This window comes from Stegostoma tigrinum, chromosome 30 (assembly GCF_030684315.1).
Source record: "Stegostoma tigrinum isolate sSteTig4 chromosome 30, sSteTig4.hap1, whole genome shotgun sequence".
NCBI classification, from domain to species: Eukaryota; Metazoa; Chordata; class Chondrichthyes; order Orectolobiformes; family Stegostomatidae; genus Stegostoma; species Stegostoma tigrinum.
The window spans coordinates 24854942-24873235 of NC_081383.1; the positions used below are offsets into that span (position 1 = coordinate 24854942).

The window sequence follows — 18294 nt, forward strand, 5'->3', positions numbered from 1 at the left end:
TAACAATAAAAAAGCACATAACTGTTATGTGCTCATACAGATTTCATGTATTTATTAGCTGTGAAACTGCCATAAGTTGCAGCAAATAAGATAATTCTTTAAACTTCAAAAAGTCCTTGCAAAAATGTGGATGATTTTTATCCAAGAATAAAATGTAAAGCACTGGCGTTTTACAGTAGGAACGATTTCTGTTGTGGTTTTTATCTGCTTGGTGTGGCCTGGTATGAGGAGGTAGAGGGCAGGTACAGCTTAAAACATGTATCTTGGAGCTGAAAGCTTCAGGCTAATGCCTAATGCAAGTATAGACCTAGGCATTTATTAGCTTAAAAATGGGGAGTCAACTACTACACCAAAAACTGCTTAAAATTGCACACTGCTGCCAAAAAGTAAGGAAGTCAATGTGTACATTGCAGTTTCTGGGAAATAATAAGGCACATTTATCATACAAATAAAGCTGCTGCACTAAATCTATCGGATTTTCAAAGAAAATTCATAGTTTCACTAAATAACTCAGAATGAGTTTTAAACTCTGACTCTAGAATTAAAATAGTGAGATGAATTAGAAAATTGTTCTATAATCTCAGGTTTAATTTAAGATATAAGTGGTTCAGTTACCTATATTTAGTATGTCTCCTCCAACCAAAATGAATGCGTCTTTTAACATTGAGTCATTGTTCACTGTCAGCTTTCCCTTTCAATTTTAATTCGTGCAGCTACTTTCAACACTCAAAGCTTAGCATGAGCCTGGCCAAAGCTGCCCACTTGATTGATACCCATCCGTGGCATTCAATGACTTCTAAGGGCAACTAGGGATGGGCAATAAATGCTCGCCAACCAGCGATGCCCACATCCCACAAATGGATGAAATAAAAACCCTCTGATGCACAGTGACAGTAGGGCATTGGTTTGGCCACTTTTGGAATACTGCATTTGATTCTGGTCTCCCTGCTAAAGGAAAGATGTTGTTAAACTTGAATGGGCTCAGAAGAGATTGACAAGGATGTTGTTAGATTTGGATAATTTGAGCTAAAGGGAGAGGCTAAATAGACTGGGGCTGTTTTGTCTGGAGCATCAGAGGCTGAGGGGTGATCTTATTGAGGTTTATAAAATCATGAGGGGCATGGATCGGGTGAATAGTTAAGTCTTTTCCACAGAGTTAACATGTCCAAAACTAGAGGGCATAGGTTTAAGGTGAGAGGGAAAAGATATAAAAGGGACATAGGCATTTTTTTTCAGGAAGAGGGTATGGAATGATCTGTCAGAGGAAGTGGAGAAGGCTGGTACAATTACTACATTTAAAAAGCATCTAGCTGGGTATATGAATAGGAAGGCTTTAGAGGGATATGGGCCAATTGCTGGCAAATGGAAGATATCAACAGCATATCAGAACTTCAAGAGAGTCAGGAGCCAGAAATGAGTGTAGTGGCCATCACTAAGGTGAAGATCCTTGGGAATCTGAAAGATATGAAAGTAGATAAGCCAACTGGCCCAGATGGACTACAATCCAATGTTCTGAAAGGTGGCACGTTGGCTCATTGGTTAACACTGCAGCCTCACAGCACCAGGGACCCAGGTTCAATTCCACCCTCCGGCAACCGTCAGTGTGAAGTTTGCACATTTTCCCCGTGTCTGCGTGGGTTTCCGCCGGGTGCTCTGGTTTCCTCCCACAGTCCAAAGATGTGCAGGCTAGGTGGATTGGCCGTGCTAAATTGCCTGTACTGATCAGGGATGTGTAGATTAAGAGGATGGGTCTGGGTGGGATGTTCTGAGGGTTGGTGTGGACTTGTTGGGCCAAAGGGCCTGTTTTCACACTGGAAGGATTCTATAATCTATGAGATAGCTAAGGAGAGGCAGTGATCTTTTAGGAATCACTGGATTCAGGGAGGGTTCCCAGGGGACTGGAAAATGGCTAAAGTAGCATCCCTGTTTAAGAAGGGAAGGAGGTAGAAGACCGGAAACTATTGGCCAGTTAGCCTGACCTTGGACATTAGTAAGATGTTAGATTCCATTATTACAGACAAGATTGCGGCGTACTTGGAAGTGGATGATAAAATAGGGGTGAGTAGGCACAGCTTCACCAAGGGGAGGTCAATTCTGATAAATCTGTTAGAATTCTTTGAGGAGTAACCAGCAAGTTAGACAAAGGAGAACCAGCCAATGTAATCTATTTGGATTTTCAGACGGCCTTGGCAAGGTGCTACGTAGGCGCTAAATAAGACAAGAGCCCACGGTATTGGCGACAAAGTACTAGCCTGGATAGAGAATTGGCTGACTGGCAGAATGAAGAGAGAAGGGATAAACAGGTCTTTTTCGGGATGGCAGCCTGTGACTGCTCAAGTTCTGCAGGGATATGGGCCCTTTTCTGCATTTGTGTTGGGACCACAACTATAAGTTAACAGCATGAATGAAGGAACTAAGGGCATTATTGCTACATTTGCAACTGATATAAAGATAGGTGGAGAGACGGGTAGCATTGAGGAAGTGGGGAGACTGCAAAAGGACTTGGACATATAGGAGGATGGGCAAAGAAGTGCCAGATGGAATACAGTGTGGGTCAGTGTGAGGTTATGCACTTTGGTAGGAAGAATAGAGGCATGGGCACTTCTCAGAAAGGTTTCAGAAAGCTGAGGCACAAAGGGACAAGAGAGTTCTAGTTCAGAATTTCTTAAAATTAACGTGCAGATTCATATGGCAGTTAGGAAGGTGAGTGCAATGTTAGCATTCATTTCAAGAGGTTTAAAATGCAAGAGCAGAAATATTTACTGAGTCTGCATAAGGCCACATTTGGAATATTGTGAACAGTTTTTTGCCCATAACTAAAGAAAGATGTGCTGGCATTGGAAGGTGACAGAAGGAGATTTACAAGAATGGTCCTAGCGGTGAAGGGCTTGTTGTATGAGGAGTGGTTGATGATCTGGGTCAGTACGTAATGGAGTTTAGAAGGATGAGGAGGAATCTGATTGAAACTTACAGAATACCTAGGAGCCTGGATAGAGTAGACGTGGAAAAGATGTTTCCAGTCACAGAGGAGAGTAGGCACTGCCTCAAAATGAAGCCCGTTAGAGCTGAGCTGAGGAGGAATTTCTTCAGCTAATGGGTGATTAATATGTGGAACTCATTGCTGTAGAGGGTTGTGGAGGCCCAGTCATTGACTGTGTTTCAGACAGACAGAGATAGATAGGGTCTCAATTAATAAAGAGATCCAGTGTTACAGGTAGAAGACAGGAGAATGAGAAATAAATCTGCCACGATCAAATGGTGGAGCAGATTCAATGGGCCAAGTGGCCAAATTCAGCTCCTATGTCTCATGGGTCTGGGCTGTGTCATGCCATGTCCACAGCAATCTGAGTGACTTTCAATTATAGCCTGAAATGGTCCAGGAAGCTGCTCTGTTGTACCCTGGATCGTGACAGGATTGACTCCAGCAATTCAAGAGGGTGGTTCATCACCTGGTCAAAGGGTTTGAGGGGTGGGTAATAAAAGTTGATCATTCCAGGCATGTCCACATCTCATGAAAAAGAAAGATTCTTTTGTCAGTCAGGCTTAGTCTCAAAAACCACATTGCTTGCCTTATGTTTAAGGACAAATAGTTTGATACGTTACAGGAAATGAGAAGAAATGTAATTTAACACCAAATTACTGGGAGAATCTTTCAGGTTTATGGAAAGATTTTGAAAGGTGAGTAGGGGAGCAAATTGAGTGGGAGTCACAATTTCAAAGGGTAATCATAGAATCCCTACAAGTGTGGAAACAGTCCCTTCAGCCCACACTGACCCTCGGACATCCCACCCAGACCCATCCCCCTATAACCCACCTAATCTACACATCCCTGAACACAATGGGCAATTTAGCATGGCCAATCCACCTAACCTGCACATCTTTGGACTGTGGGAGGAAACCAGAACACCCGGAGGAAACCCACGCAGACACGGGGAGAATGTGCAAACTCCACACAGACAGTCACCCAAGTCTGGGATTGAACCCAGGTCCCTGGTGCAGTGAGGCAGCAGTGCTAACCATTGAGCCACCATTTTCTATTAAATTATCAGAATCTTCCACATTCATGAGCAAGCTATGAATACTGATTAACAGCCCATCCCACTGCATTTACATTTATGGGTGCAACCTCATTAAGCAAAAACAGAAAACACTGTGTTCCCAACCCAATATATCGTATATAATGTATATGTGTTGCCTGTTGGAATAGACTTCTTCATGCAGCTCCAATGAGTACAAACCTGTTCACTACCTGGGCTCTTTCTTTGAACAAACTATCTCTTTGCCCAAAGGCTTACAATGTATGAGGGGAAGCCTGATTTGGTCAACCAGCTCATGAGAAATCTGTCATATGCAATCTTGCTTGCTGTTCTTAAACACTTTAGTGCAAGGGGGGAGAAAGATTGGTTCAACAAGACTGCCCAAGTGAGGAAACTACACTGCTTGATGCTGGCAAACCTGGCCAGGACAGGGCTTTACTCAAAAGGGAACTCGACTCTATATACTCAGACACAGGTAGGTTAGGTAGGAAGAGATGGTAGATAATGGTTAATCACAGTTCAGCTTCTGGCTTTAGCAGTGGAGTAAGCTCCGAAGCCAGAGCCTGTCCACTCTGTCTGTTTCTTTTCTTCTTTTTCCTCTTTTCATTTTCTTTCCTTTTCTTTCTTTCCTGTCTAATTCCCTTCATTCCTCAGACACCATCAGTGGTGGATAGTTCAGCCAGTGCAGATTTGATGGACTCCCGGCCCCAAGGAAGCCCAGTGCAGACTTGCAGCCTTAAGGTGGAGCCCAGTGTGGATCCCTGACCTTGAGGTGGAGCCCAGTGTGGACCCCTGACCTTGAGGTGAGGCCCAGTGTGGACCCCTGACCTTGAGGTGAGGCCCAGTGTGGACCCCTGACCTTGAGGTGAGGCCCAGTGTGGACCTCTGACCTCGAGGTGAGGCCCAGTGTGGACCTCTGACCTCGAGGTGAGGCCCAGTGTGGACCTCTGACCTCGAGGTGGAGCCCAGTGTGGACCTCTGACCTCGAGGTGGAGCCCAGTGTGGACCTCTGACCTCGAGGTAGAGCCCAGTGTGGACTCCCTGCTTTAGAATGACTGCAATGCTGAACTTTTACATTTATTTCTTTGTTTTTCTAATTTATATCAAAGACTGCTTACCTAGGTATCTTTGTACCTGAGATCGCACCAAAAGTGGTGACTTTGTACACTTTTCACTGTACTTATTTATCCCTGTACTGGAGTACGTGTGACAATAAAACTTAATTCTAATTCTCGAGAATTGAATTTAAAGGGTGTGGTTATTGGGTGCACTGGAAGAACACTGAGGAATTGAGACAATAAGCGAGTATACAAATGAGAGCATCACAGTGATGGTTAGGAGTATGCAGACCGGCGGCTGTTGAATATTTTGACTGGGAACACAATAGAGTATTAGAAGTGCTGGGGACGGAGACAGAACTAGGGAATTGAATAAGGGGCTGGGAATGGCTAAAGTTGGAAATGGAGAGTTGGAGCAGAGCTGGATCAAAAACAAGAGCAGGAATATTAAGGAAACTAGTTAAAGGGCTGATAGTCACAGGGAGAGATTGAAAAGGCCAAAGCAGGTGCGCCATTGGAAAGGAGAAAGCTATCTGAAGTGATAGAAGGAGAGATATAATGTGGAGAAGGAGAGTAGAGTATGAATTAATTAAATGAAAAGTCTTCTGCTACGTATCTCTCTCCTTAATTATCCTGCAAAATGAAGGGAATGCACAGTACAAATAGGAGGGCCTGAAATATGTCTGATGTGATCCTGCACAAACAGACCGAAGAAATCAGAATGGAAACTGAAGAATGCATCAGCACTGAGTTAAGGTCTTAGCACTGAAGGGAGACACTTTCTGCAGAATAAAGCTCTGTCAATTTCTAACATTAGCACAGCCTTATTCCCTGATGCACTACACACGAAGAAGAACAGCTAAGACTGCTTGTGATGCTGGTGGGGGGAGTTATTCCCCATGCACTGCTGCAGGCCTGAGCATCTGAAAGTTGAGGACATGAGGATGAAACCATTCAGCAGACTGTAGAGTCCAAGTTTTGCAGGATTATTCTTCAGAGAATAAGCGAGCCCCCTTGCGTTGGATTTGAGCTACTAGCTTTCCATTCATAAAAGAATGTAAATATCAAAGATCTTGCACATGAAAGAATGAGGAAGAGGAAGAATAGTTACAGTCTTATTCTCCTTTATTCATTCACGGGATGAGGGTGTCGCTTGCAAGGCAGCATTTATTGCCCATCCTTAATTTTCCAGAGGGCAGTTAAGAGTTAACCACATTGCTGTGGGTCTGGAGTCCCAGGTAGACCAGGCCAGGTAAGGATGGCAGCTTCCTTCCCTTCAGGACATTAATGAACCAGATAGGTTTTTCCCGACAATTGACAATGGATTATTAGTCATCGCCGGATTCTTAATTCCAGATATTTTATTGAATTTAAATTTCACTGTCTGCCATGGTGGCTTTCGAACCTGGGTCCCCAGAACATTATCTGGGCTTCTGGATTACCAGTCCAGTGATAATACCACTAGGCCATTGCCTCCCATGAAGAGGGGAACCATGTCCCCAAGGCTATTGAGCAGTGTACTGGAAAAGTGGGTACCAAAGCTATTGCAGCCTGCTGTGGGTGATTGAAAGGCAGTGCTACAGAAATATTCTCATGACTGGGGGACATTGTCAATTATATACAGTACCTCTTGCAGGTAGAACATCAGACATGTGGCTTGGAAGGCAGTGCTGTGTCCGTGGCACTGAAGATCACGGCAACATCACATTCAAAACCAAACTTAAACAGGGGATATGTGTGGTATCTCGCAAAATCAAATCCACAATGCATTAGTGGGTTTCCCTTTACAAGAAAGTGGTACAGTTTGTCTCGTGCACCATGGAGCTAGAGAGCCAAGGTTCCGAAGCTGTCAGATTTGCAACCAACGCTGGATTCATTCAGACACAGTGGGCCATCAGCTTCATTTGTGTGGTGCTCATGGCAAAGGCATCATCCGGCTTTTACCAATTAAGGTGAATTTCTGATTATCACAGCCTGGATGTCTTCTCACTTGGGAGTTTCAGAGAATTCTGATTTCCTTCTCCCTTCCTTAACATCTCTATATTCAAAACCAAACTTGTTAATTATTGAACCAGATTCCTTTTAAGGGTGAGAATTCATTTCCATCTTAGACTGTTCCGCATGCCCACATCTTGCATACAGGTTTATTCAAACTGAGGGATTTTCCATTGTGCCTGCTTGTTGTTCAAGCCTTTTGAACAGACATCTTAAACGTTTATATTGATCCTTCTCCCCCAGTGTGCACTCTGTACTCTGTTCTGCTACCCAGCGCACTTTGTATAGTATGATCTGACTGTACAGCACACTTTTCACTGTATCTCGGTACAAGTGACAACAATAAATCAATCAAATCAAATATTATTTTAAAGTATAGTCACTTAAGTTTTTCTTTGTAATTTAGGCTTGACTTTATCCCAGTCACTGTTCTCCAAGTCTTTTCTAATACATTAAGTTATTATTGCTTCATAAAATGCCTGCTTTCTGAGCCATAATGAAAGTGATTGTGGACAATACGGATTGAGATTGATAGAATCAATTCACAGTTTTTGGTTTGTTGCATCTCGAGCATTTTAGTCCCAGCACTAAGAGAACAGTAAGCATTTATACATTAAAGAAAGTGTAATTCTTTTGTCAAGGAATGTTGTGTTGAGTAGACATTTCCATACAGTAACTAGCTGTCCACATGCACCCTTGTCACCCTTGATATTATATCTCACAGTTATTGAGCACACCATTGTATTTTATACATTATGCATTTATTTTATTTATATTTCCTAGTCACTGCTTTTTGATTTTAAAGTTGTTGAATGTAGAAAATAACTCTCCTTAAAGTACTTTTATCTCAGTGCCAGGCAAAATCAATAACCCACATCATAAGATTGATTGATTTTTGCAGTTTAAAATTAGTCAGGGAGGAAGATAGAAGAATGGATTGTTCTATTGGGTACATGTTATAGATAATGGCTGTGTGAGGGACATAGAATACAACGATAAATATAGGCTTGTTCTCTAATCAAAATGCACAAAATGCAAGCCAATCTATGCTTTAACTGCAGATGCAGTATTAGTTTTTCTGGACAATATCTGCATTAAAGCTTTAAAAAATATTCTGTGCTAGAGTGAGTTGTGAGCCTAGAAGCATCATCTGGTACCAGTTTCATTTTTAAGACTGTTTGTTTCTTTCTTTTGTTTTCTGGAGGTCAGGTTGCCAAACTTTTGCAAGACTCCAGTATAGGAAACATTGTGAATGTGGTTGTAACTCGGCTCATCTTACTCACTGATGACCAGGTAAGAATGATTCTTGTGTGTTTCCCTGTCTTTTGTGTAACTTTTCAATCCTCCCTTAAACATCCCATCCTATGCTCCGCAAGCACCGGCTCATCCTAAGCTCTGCTGTCTGTAACATATCTTCAACAGATCTTGCATCTTGAATTGACAGGTTCCTTGCTGACCCCGTCCACCAATTGCTTGATTGTAAAATTATCATTCTCCCTGGCCTTGCCTTTCCCTATTTTGTAATCTGTTGGATAAGATGATGGTTCTGAAAGAATTCACATTGAAAGCTACATTAAGCTCCACCTAATCGGAAGATGCTGCTCATACTTGGTGGAGAAGAGGCAGTTTCACACAAGATACCAATGCAGACAGACATGTCATCTCATCTCTTCATAATGTTTGTAATTATGTCTAGCTGGTCAATATATCTTCAGGGAAGAGGACAACCTTATCATTGGAGACCAACAGAACCTATCCACTTTGTACATGTAAACTCTTACAGTTGTATGTTACAAGACAACACAGAGTAGATAAAGCAGCAAGTGCTGACAGCCAGAGTCACAATGCTGAGAGTCAGTGTCTATGCTGTGAACAACACAGCCTCAAAGACCAAAGCAGTGCCCAGCTCTGACAGAACAACATTACATCTGAAAAACTGTAAATCATTTCCAGAATTGTGCACAACTAGCAAAAAGCAAATGCATAATCATACAAGGAGGCCAGTGCAGTGGAATCTCCTCCTTCAGAAGAAAACCCCACATTAGACAATGTGCCATCAATACAAAGGATACCCAAGTTTTTAAATATTCCTTCATAGGGTATAGACATCGCTGACTGTCGCTGAATCAGTGACTGTGAGTTCCCTTCTTGAAGTATTCAGTCCTTTTGGTATAGGTTCATCCACAATGTTGTTAGTGAGGGAGTTCCAGCACTGTGACACAGCGACCGTGAAGGAACAGTGATATATATCAACATTACTGGCACGAAAGAGGAGTTGATGCCTGTGATTGACCATCTGTGATGTTGATGAATTACAAAGCAGGCCCGAGTGACAGAATGGCCTACTATGCCTGTTACTTACGTTCTCATGTTCTTAACTCAGGACGGTGAGTGGCTTGGAGGGGAACTTGCAGGGGATGATATTCCGATGTATCTGTATTAGAATAACAATTGCGTTTATTGTCAATTGCACTCACATAAGTTCAATGAAATATTTACAATGTCGCCATTCAGACCACCGTCTTAGAAACAAAATCTGAGGAATAAGTCAGAAAAATAAAGAAATGAAATGTTCAGCATTACAACTTTTAAGCAATCTGTGGCGGCCGTCACTTCCAATCCGTGCTGGGCCCTCACCTCCAGCCTGCGGCGGGCCCTCACCTCCAGTCTGCCCTGAGACCTCACCTCCAGCCTGCGCTGGGCCCTCACCTCCAGATTGCACTGGGCCCTCACCTCCAGTCTGCACGGGGACCATACCTCCAATCTGCGCTTAGACCTCACCTCCAGTCTGCACGGGGACCATACCTTCAATCTGCACCTAGACCTCACCTCCAGTCTGCACGGGGACCATACCTGCAGTCTGCACTAGGCCCACACGTCCAGTCTGCGCTGGGCCCTCACCTCCAGCCTGCGCTGGGACATCACCTCCAGACTGCACTGTGCCCTCACCTCCAGTCTGCACGGGGACCATACCTCCAATCTGTGCTTAGACCTCACCTCTAGTCCACACGGGGACCATGCCTGCAGTCTGCACTGGGCCCACACATCCAGTCTGCACTGGGCCCTCACCTCCAGTCTGCGCTGGGCCCTCACCTCCAGTCTGCGCTGGGCCCTCACCTCCAGTCTGCGCTGGGCCGTCACTTCCAGTCTGTGCTGGGCCCTCACCTCCAGTCTGCACGGGGACCATACCTCCAATCTGCACCTAGACCTCACCTCCAGTCTGCACGGGGACCATACCTGCAGCCTGCACTGGGCCCACACATCCAGTCTGCACTGGGACCTCACCTCCAGCCTCCGCTGGGACCTCACCTCCAGTCTGCATTGGACCCTCACCTCCAGTCTGCACTAGGCCCTCACCTCCAGTCTGTGCTGGGCCCTCACCTCCAGTCTGCACGGGGACCATACCTCCAATCTGTACTTAGACCTCACCTCTAGTCCACACGGGGACCATGCCTGCAGTCTGCACTGGGCCCACACATCCAGTCTGCACTGGGACCTCACCTCCAGCCTGCGTTGGGACCATATCTCCAGTCCGCGCTGGGCCCTCACCTCTAGTACGCGCTTGGCCCTCACCTCCAGCCCACGCTGGGCCCTCACCCCCAGTCCGCTCTGGGCCCTCACCTCTAGTCTGAACTGGGACCACACCTCCAGTCCTAATACTGCTTAACTGATTCTGCCCCACTACATGCACAAAGCTCCACCACAGCCAATAGCCCACTGAGTTCCCGGGTCCAGGCTCCAGGCCTACCGAAGCGAGTCCTCGATCCAGACAGTGCCACCACTGTTGCTGACAGCCCTACAACAACGCTCTGGCTTCCTCACCATGTCAGAACATGAAAGAAAAACGAAACAGACAGAAAAGGGGAGGGGCGGAGAGAGAGATAGAGACAGAGAGAGAGAAGGAGGCAACAGGCCTGCAGTATTGGGGCTCAGGAGCCCAACACTCCCCACTATGCCATCACAGCCATTTTCAAAACACGTTAGAGCTGTATAATTAAGCGCTCACAAATAAATCTTGTGGAATTTGTGCAGTGCATCTTCTAGATGGCAAATGCCACGACTGAACATTGGTGCTGGAGAAAGTGAATGTGGAGACAATGAAGCGGGCTGCTTTACTCTGGATGGTGTCAAGCTTCTTGTGTGTTGTTGGAGCTGCACCCATTCAGGCAAGTGGGGAGTATACAGCACACTCCTGACTTGAACTTTTTAGGTGCTGGATAGAATTTGAGGACACATGAGGTAAGTAACTCGTGACAGAGTTCATAACCGAGAACCTGCTGTTTTAGTCATGGTATTCACATAGCTAGCCCTGCTCAGCTTCCAGTCAGTGGTAACCCCCAGGATGTTGAAGGTAGGTGATTTAGCAATGGTAATGCCTTCGAATGTTTCGGGCCAATGTTAGATTCTCTCTTGTTGGAGATGGCATTTGTGTGGCGTGAATGCTACTTGCCACTTGTCAGTCCAAGCCTATTGTCCAGACCTTGCTGCATGTGGACAAGGACTATTTCACTGTCTGAGGAATCATGAATGGTGCTGAACTTAACACAATATTCTGCACCATCCTCACTTCTGATGGAAGGAAAGTCATTGCTGAAGCAGTTGAAGATGGATAGACCTACTCTTAGGAATTCTTGTAGCGATGTCCTAGACCGGTGATGACTGTCATCCAACAGCCGCAGCCATCTTCTTTCGTGCTGGTGTGGGTGTAATCAGCCGAGAGCTTTCCCCTGGTTCCCACAGACTCTAGTTTTACTAGAGTTCCTTGATGTTAACTTCAGGTGATTACTGCCTTGATATGCACAGATTCAGGACACAGCCATAAAGAAGAAATTGTCTGGCCTGGATATCCACAATATTGCAGAAAAAGAGAAGACCCATTAAAATTGAAAACCAATTGCATGCCCTTGAAATCCAGGATACTACAAAGAAGTATTTGTGCATCTGGCTTCCAGTGTGGACATTCACAAGGTTAAAGGTCCTCCAATTAAGACAATGGACTTACTACTGGGTTCAGTGTGAACAAAATCGTCTGTGAAGGACTTCCACGAAATAAAAGATCTCCCATTGGAGAGATGATTGAGAGAATTAGAATCAAGCTGAACAGTCCTCAAGCAAGAGACATACCAAGACAGGACAGAACCCTTTTGGGAGAATGGTGAAAAACCACCAGATTCCCTGATTTTATAAGTTTAGACACTTGGCGAGGAGATGGCACATCGGTAAGTGTAAAAGTTGTTATGTACCCAAAAATAAAAGTGTTAACTATGGGTGACAGGACTTTTGAGGGAGATATTGTGTAAGTAATGGTAAAGAACTACTGATGAAGGTGCATTGAGCATCACCCAATTTGATGATATCACATAGACTGTGAGTGAAGAAATGGGGAGTAGAACAAGGTCCTGATGGATACAGATGTGTCATCTCAAGCCTTTGTAATTATACCTAAATTTCTGTTATGGTTCTTTAAGTTACCAGTTTTTGCTTAATTTTAGTTTTTGTTACAGTGCCCACCAGGTACTGGATAACTTGTGCAAGAGTAGGGAGGATACAGCAGTCTGTTTAATCAAAGTTTAAGTAGTGTTATAATCCCAGCTGATGGTATTACTGGAAAAGTCAGATCCCAGACTGAAATTGGCTTGATAGATCATAATTGTGCTTTTCTTTAATTTGATGAGGTAACCTTCCACTAATAGGCTAACAGATCTGGTTTTAACAATTAAACAGAAGTTTATTTCTCAAGGAAGGCATGGATAAAACAGAATAAACCAGGCTATTTACATATGATATGATTTGAAAGATTCCAAAGTACACTAAAAATATGATAATCCATCAATTCCCAATAGCATTCTTTGACAATACTCAGACGCCAGCAAGAATTTTCATTTCTATCATTTCTATATTTTTCAGTAAACTTACTTTCAATTCCTGTTCTTGAGAGTCTGATAACCTCATCCTTGACTATTCACAGAATTGAGTTTAGGTTTTCTCAGCTTCAAGTAATCCCTTCAGGGTTCTAACCAAACACTTCTTCCTCGAACTTTCAAAATTAAAACTTAGAATAAGATAACATGTATTCTAACTTTTCTGAACTAACTCCTTTTTTCCTGAGATACTGTCCTATAACTCCAAACGCAATCTAGACATGTGTGGATTCAAAACAGAAACTTTTCAAGCTATGAGTGTTCCCTCAAAGAAAAAGAAAATCTCTTTACTTTTACTTGATGCAGTTTTGCAATGTTTATAGCAGGTAGGAGCTGGAAATTATCCCAATTATCAATTATCACCCAGATTTATCTCTGTACAAGCGAATAGCTTTTGAGTAGGTTAAAATCATGCCCATTGCAATTTAACATGTTTACTTTTCGAAAACACATCTTTGTGCCAAATAAATTGGCCTAAAATAAATTATAATTTAACAGTTCAGTGGCCCTGCCCAAACAGCATGAAGGATTACAGAAATGATGCACCCAAACCAACCTCAGACCCAGACCTCTAAATTTGTTTGATCCAGTTGAAACACAATGCTATTTATAGGTCTTCAATGGTCTAACTGATGGTCTATGAAGTAACCACTGGAGTCTGACTAAAAAGCAGCAAGAAACTTAAATGAACATATGAATTGGCAACAAGAGTAGACTTATCTGGCTTCTTGCTCTGCCATTTAATAATATCATGACTGATTGGAACATTCTGTGCAGTCAGAAGGAGAACAAGTGCCCATAAGTCATTTGATTTATTTTTATGAGGTCGAAGATAAGTTTAACTTTGACCTCTTTTTGCTGGAGAGTGATCACTGTAACTACCAGAACCATGCGCAGTTTTGGGGACTGAAGAATTTAGGGTCAGTGATTCTAAAATACGCCTAAACCAAGTTACAAAAACACAATAACAACTCTAACCTTAGTGGATTGTTAATTTGATACATTCTCTTTTCTGAATCTGCCCCCGGCATTGGTGCTGTTGAATTTTTGTTTCCCATTGGGTACTATTCCCACACCATGTCAAGAGAAGATAGTTGAGTTTCTGAAAGAAGTGATCTCCTAATTTGCTTGCCGTACCAAGATATATGTGCATCTGGTCTTTCCATTCTTGCTCATATTTCTTTGGATAACATCATAATTTTATCAGGTTCTTTCATAGACAGTGGAACTATTGAGAGGTTTTGCTATTGCTTCTTTTAAACATTTTGAATTGACTTTAAAAAGAGTTCCCCGTTGGTAACTCCTAATGGTTGTAATGTCAAAGTTAATGGATGATCAGATTTTGAAAGTTCTTTTGTGGTTGGGAGACAATAGTTCCTCTAAATGTGTAAAATCATTAGTCTGTTTGATCCCTGTACTGAAATGTTACCATACCCCAAGATAATTAAGGTCAAATAGTGTGATTGTTCTGCTCTGTCCTCTGAGCTTTCTTCTGAGATCTATGAAGTCATCTTCTTAATGAGCAACAAAGTGTGAAGCTGGATGAACACAGCAGGCCAAGCAGCATCTCAGGAGCACAAAAGCTGATGTTTCGGGCCTAGACCCTTCATCAGAGAGGGGGATGGGGAGAGGGTTCTGGACTAAATAGGGAGAGAGGGGGAGGCGGACCGAAGATGGAGAGGAAAGAAGATAGGTGGAGAGGAGAGTATAGGTGGGGAGGTAGAGAGGGGATAGGTCAGTCCGGGGAAGACGGACAGGTCAAGGAGGCGGGATGAGGTAGTAGGTCGGAAATGGGGGTGCGGCTTGAGGTGGGAGGAAGGGATGGGTGAGAGGACGAAGGTTAGGGAAGCAGAGACAGGCTGGACTGGTTTTGGGATGCAGTGGGGGGAGGGGACGAGCTGGGCTGGTTTTGTGATGCTTGTTCATCCAGCTTCACACTTTGTTATCTTGGATTCTCCAGCATCTGCAGTTCCCATTATCACTGATACATTCTTAATGAGTAACATTTTGTTGATCATTGGAATTTGACTTCTGTGCTGGTTAAAATTCTTCAACTTACTGTAAAAATTTCATCTCAGAAGTGAGAAGTGTTTTTTCATCAAGTATTCCTATTCAATATTGTACTGATCTTTGTACTTTAAAAATACTCACAACATACTTCTAGTTTTCAATGGTACTCTGCCTGCACCCATGCAGTTCTGTTTCAGAAGGTTTCATTCACCTCAACCAAGCGATTGTTTCAGATTTAAGCGTAATAGTTACCACGGTGTTAAGGTGGAAGTTAGATGAATGACTGTGTTCTGTCTGATTCTGATGTGTCATCTCTTAGCTCTAGGAAAAATTCAAATGTATCTTCCAAAGGTGGCGTATCCTCGTTTAGCGTGCATTCTAATGAAAATATGTCTCAGTATTCCATATTTTCTTTCAAAGGAGCTTGTTGTAAGGTATTGACTTCCTTGTACAAGTAAGAATGATGAGTTTCGTGATTCAATAGTTCTTTTTAAGGTTCGAAAACTTTCTAGTTAAATCCCCTTTTCTTGTAGTAAGGTTACATTGACATAATAAAGCTCGATATGGTGACTCTCAGTTTTAATAATTCCACAGCTAGAATAATAAGTTTGTGCATCAAAGGATTTAACTTTTTTTTAGTTGATCTGTCATATGATGCTTAGGTGTTTTAGAAAATTGACAAAGCTTGATGAAGTTCTTGAGCTTGGTTGATTTATTTTAACCATCATTTCCTGATACTATTTTTGGGTTCAGATTGTGATGCTATTTGAATAACACTTTGCAGTGTGAGATCCTCTTGCCCTTGTAACACGAATGCAATAAATAGACCACAAATTTAACAACAATTCTGTTATGCATTAGTGCCAGTTGTGAATCATTTTAATCACAAAATTCTGAAAATGTGTACACATTGATAAGGTTCTCTGTTAAATTGTGTGCTTCTATCAAATCCTTCTGTCTACGTTATACAATTGGTTTTTAAATTCAACGTGAAATTGTTCCAATAATATTGCCTCTTATTTTGTATTCTGCTTCATCTTAAAAATGTGATCAACTATCAGACTTACAGAATAAAGAAATGATCTCACTTGTTCTCTGGGAATCATGTATAATCTTGATGCAATTCTTTAATTAATTGCCAATTTCACAAAGTCCAATTTAAATTCACTGTCGAAAGTATGTGTGATTTTTAATATGTTTGGAAATATAACTTTTGTCCATAGTTTTTGCATTTAACTGTTGCTGTTTCTCCCAGTTTAATGAGCTACTTGAAAGCTGTTGTAAGGTTTCTACATTTTATTTTGCTGTTTATTGTTTCAAATTATACAGCTAGCACATAGAACAGTACAGCACAGTACAGGCCCTTTGGCCCACGATGTTGTGCCAAAATTTTATCCTAATCCTAAGGTCTATCTAACCTCCACGCCTACCTTATACTATCATCCATACGCCTATCTAATAGCCGCTTAAATGCCCCTAATGTGGCCGACTCCACTACCCTCTCCAGCAATGCAGTCCACGCCCTTCCACTCTCTGAATAAAGAACCTACCTCTGACATCTCCCCGATAACTACCTCCTTTCACTTTAAAATTGTGTCCCCTTGTGAAAGCTACCTCCATCCCAGGAAAAAGTTTCTGCCTGTCAACTCTAAACATACCTCTGATCATTTTGTACACCTCTTTCAAGTCACCTCTCATCCTTCGTTGTTCTAAAGAGAAAAGCCCTAGCACTCTCAACCTTTCCTCGTAAGACGTTCCCTCCATTCCAGGCAACATCCTGGTAAATCTCCTCTGCACCTTTTCCAATGCTTCCACATCTTTCCTGTTATGAGGTGACCAGAACTGGACACCGTATTCCAGATGTGGCCGAATCAGGCTTTTGTGTAGCTGGAGCATAGCTTCACAGCTCTTGAACTCAATCACTCTATTAATGAAAGCTAACACACCATATGCCTTCTTAACAAGTCTATTAACCTGGGTGGCAGCCTTCAGGGAACTGTGGACGTGAATCCTAAGATCCCTCTGCTCCTCCACACTGCCAAGAATCTTCCCATTAACCCTGTATTCTGCTTTCAAGATTGTCCTTCCAAAATGAATCACCTCACACTTTTCAATGTTAAACTCCATCTGCCACTTCTCAGCCCAGCTCTGCATTCTACCCATGTCCCTTTGTAACATAGAACAGCTCTCGGCACTGTCCACAACGTGACCCACCTTAGTATCGTCCGCGAACTTGCTTAACCACCCTTCATCCAAATCATTTTCAAAAATCACAAATAGAAGAGGACCCAGAACAGATCCTTGTGGTACACCATTTGTAACTGAGCACCATGGTGAATATTTTCCATCCACTACCACCCTATATCTTCTAAGGGTCAGCCAATTCTGAATCCAATCACGAATCAAACTGTGCCTTTCCAAGTGATCATAAATCCTGTCTCTCAGGGCCTTTCAAATAACTTGCCCACCACTGATGTAAGACTAACTGGCCTGTAATTTCCAGGGTTATCCCTGATCCCCTTTTTTGAACAAGGGAATGACATTTGCCTCTTTCCAATCTTCCAGCATTATACCAATGGACAGTGAGGACAAAAAGATCATTGCCAAAGGCCCTGCAATTTCATCCCTTGCTTCCCAGAGTATCCTTGGATAAATCCCATCAGGCCCGGGGGACTTATCTATCTTCAACTTCCTCAAAATTCCTCGCACATCTTCTTTACTAACATCAACCTCCACGAGCCTACCTGCCTGTTAAACAACATCCTCCTCTACAACTAGGTCCCTCTCTGTTGTGAATACTGAAGAAAAGTATTCATTAAAGACCTCTCCTATCTTTTTCAGCTCTGTGCACAAATTCACTTTATAATCCTTAATCGGCCCTACCCTTTCTCTGGTCATTCTCTTGTTCTGCACATACGTGTAAAAAGCCTTGGAATTTTCCTTGATCCTAACCACCAAGGTTTTCTCATGCCCCTTTGTAGCTCTCCTCAGACCTTTCTTCAGCCCCTTCCTGGCTAATATGTATCCCTCTAGAACATTTTCTGTTCCTCTTTTCCTAAACCTTACATAAGCCTCCTTCCTGCTCTAAACCAGTTGTTCGACCTCTCTTGAGAACCATGGCTCCCTCACTCAACCGCACCTTCTCTGCCTGCTCGGGGCAAACATATCGAGCACATGCAGTATGCATTCCTTAAACAATCACCACATTTCTGTGGTGCTCTTCCCTGACAGCATCTGTTCCCAATTTATTTTATCCAGTTCTTGCCTAACAAC

The 18294-nt window shown here is 42.9% G+C and overlaps 1 protein-coding gene across 1 annotated transcript in view; it reads left to right on the forward strand.

The window, feature by feature from the left end:
* adamts10 (ADAM metallopeptidase with thrombospondin type 1 motif, 10) overlaps window positions 1-18294 on the forward strand; it is a 171252-nt gene that overhangs the window by 52161 nt on the left and 100797 nt on the right. Inside the window, exon 6 of the mRNA XM_048559937.1 lies at window positions 8300-8383. Coding sequence (XP_048415894.1) covers window positions 8300-8383 — 84 coding nt within the window. The remainder of the gene's footprint in view (window positions 1-8299; window positions 8384-18294) is intronic.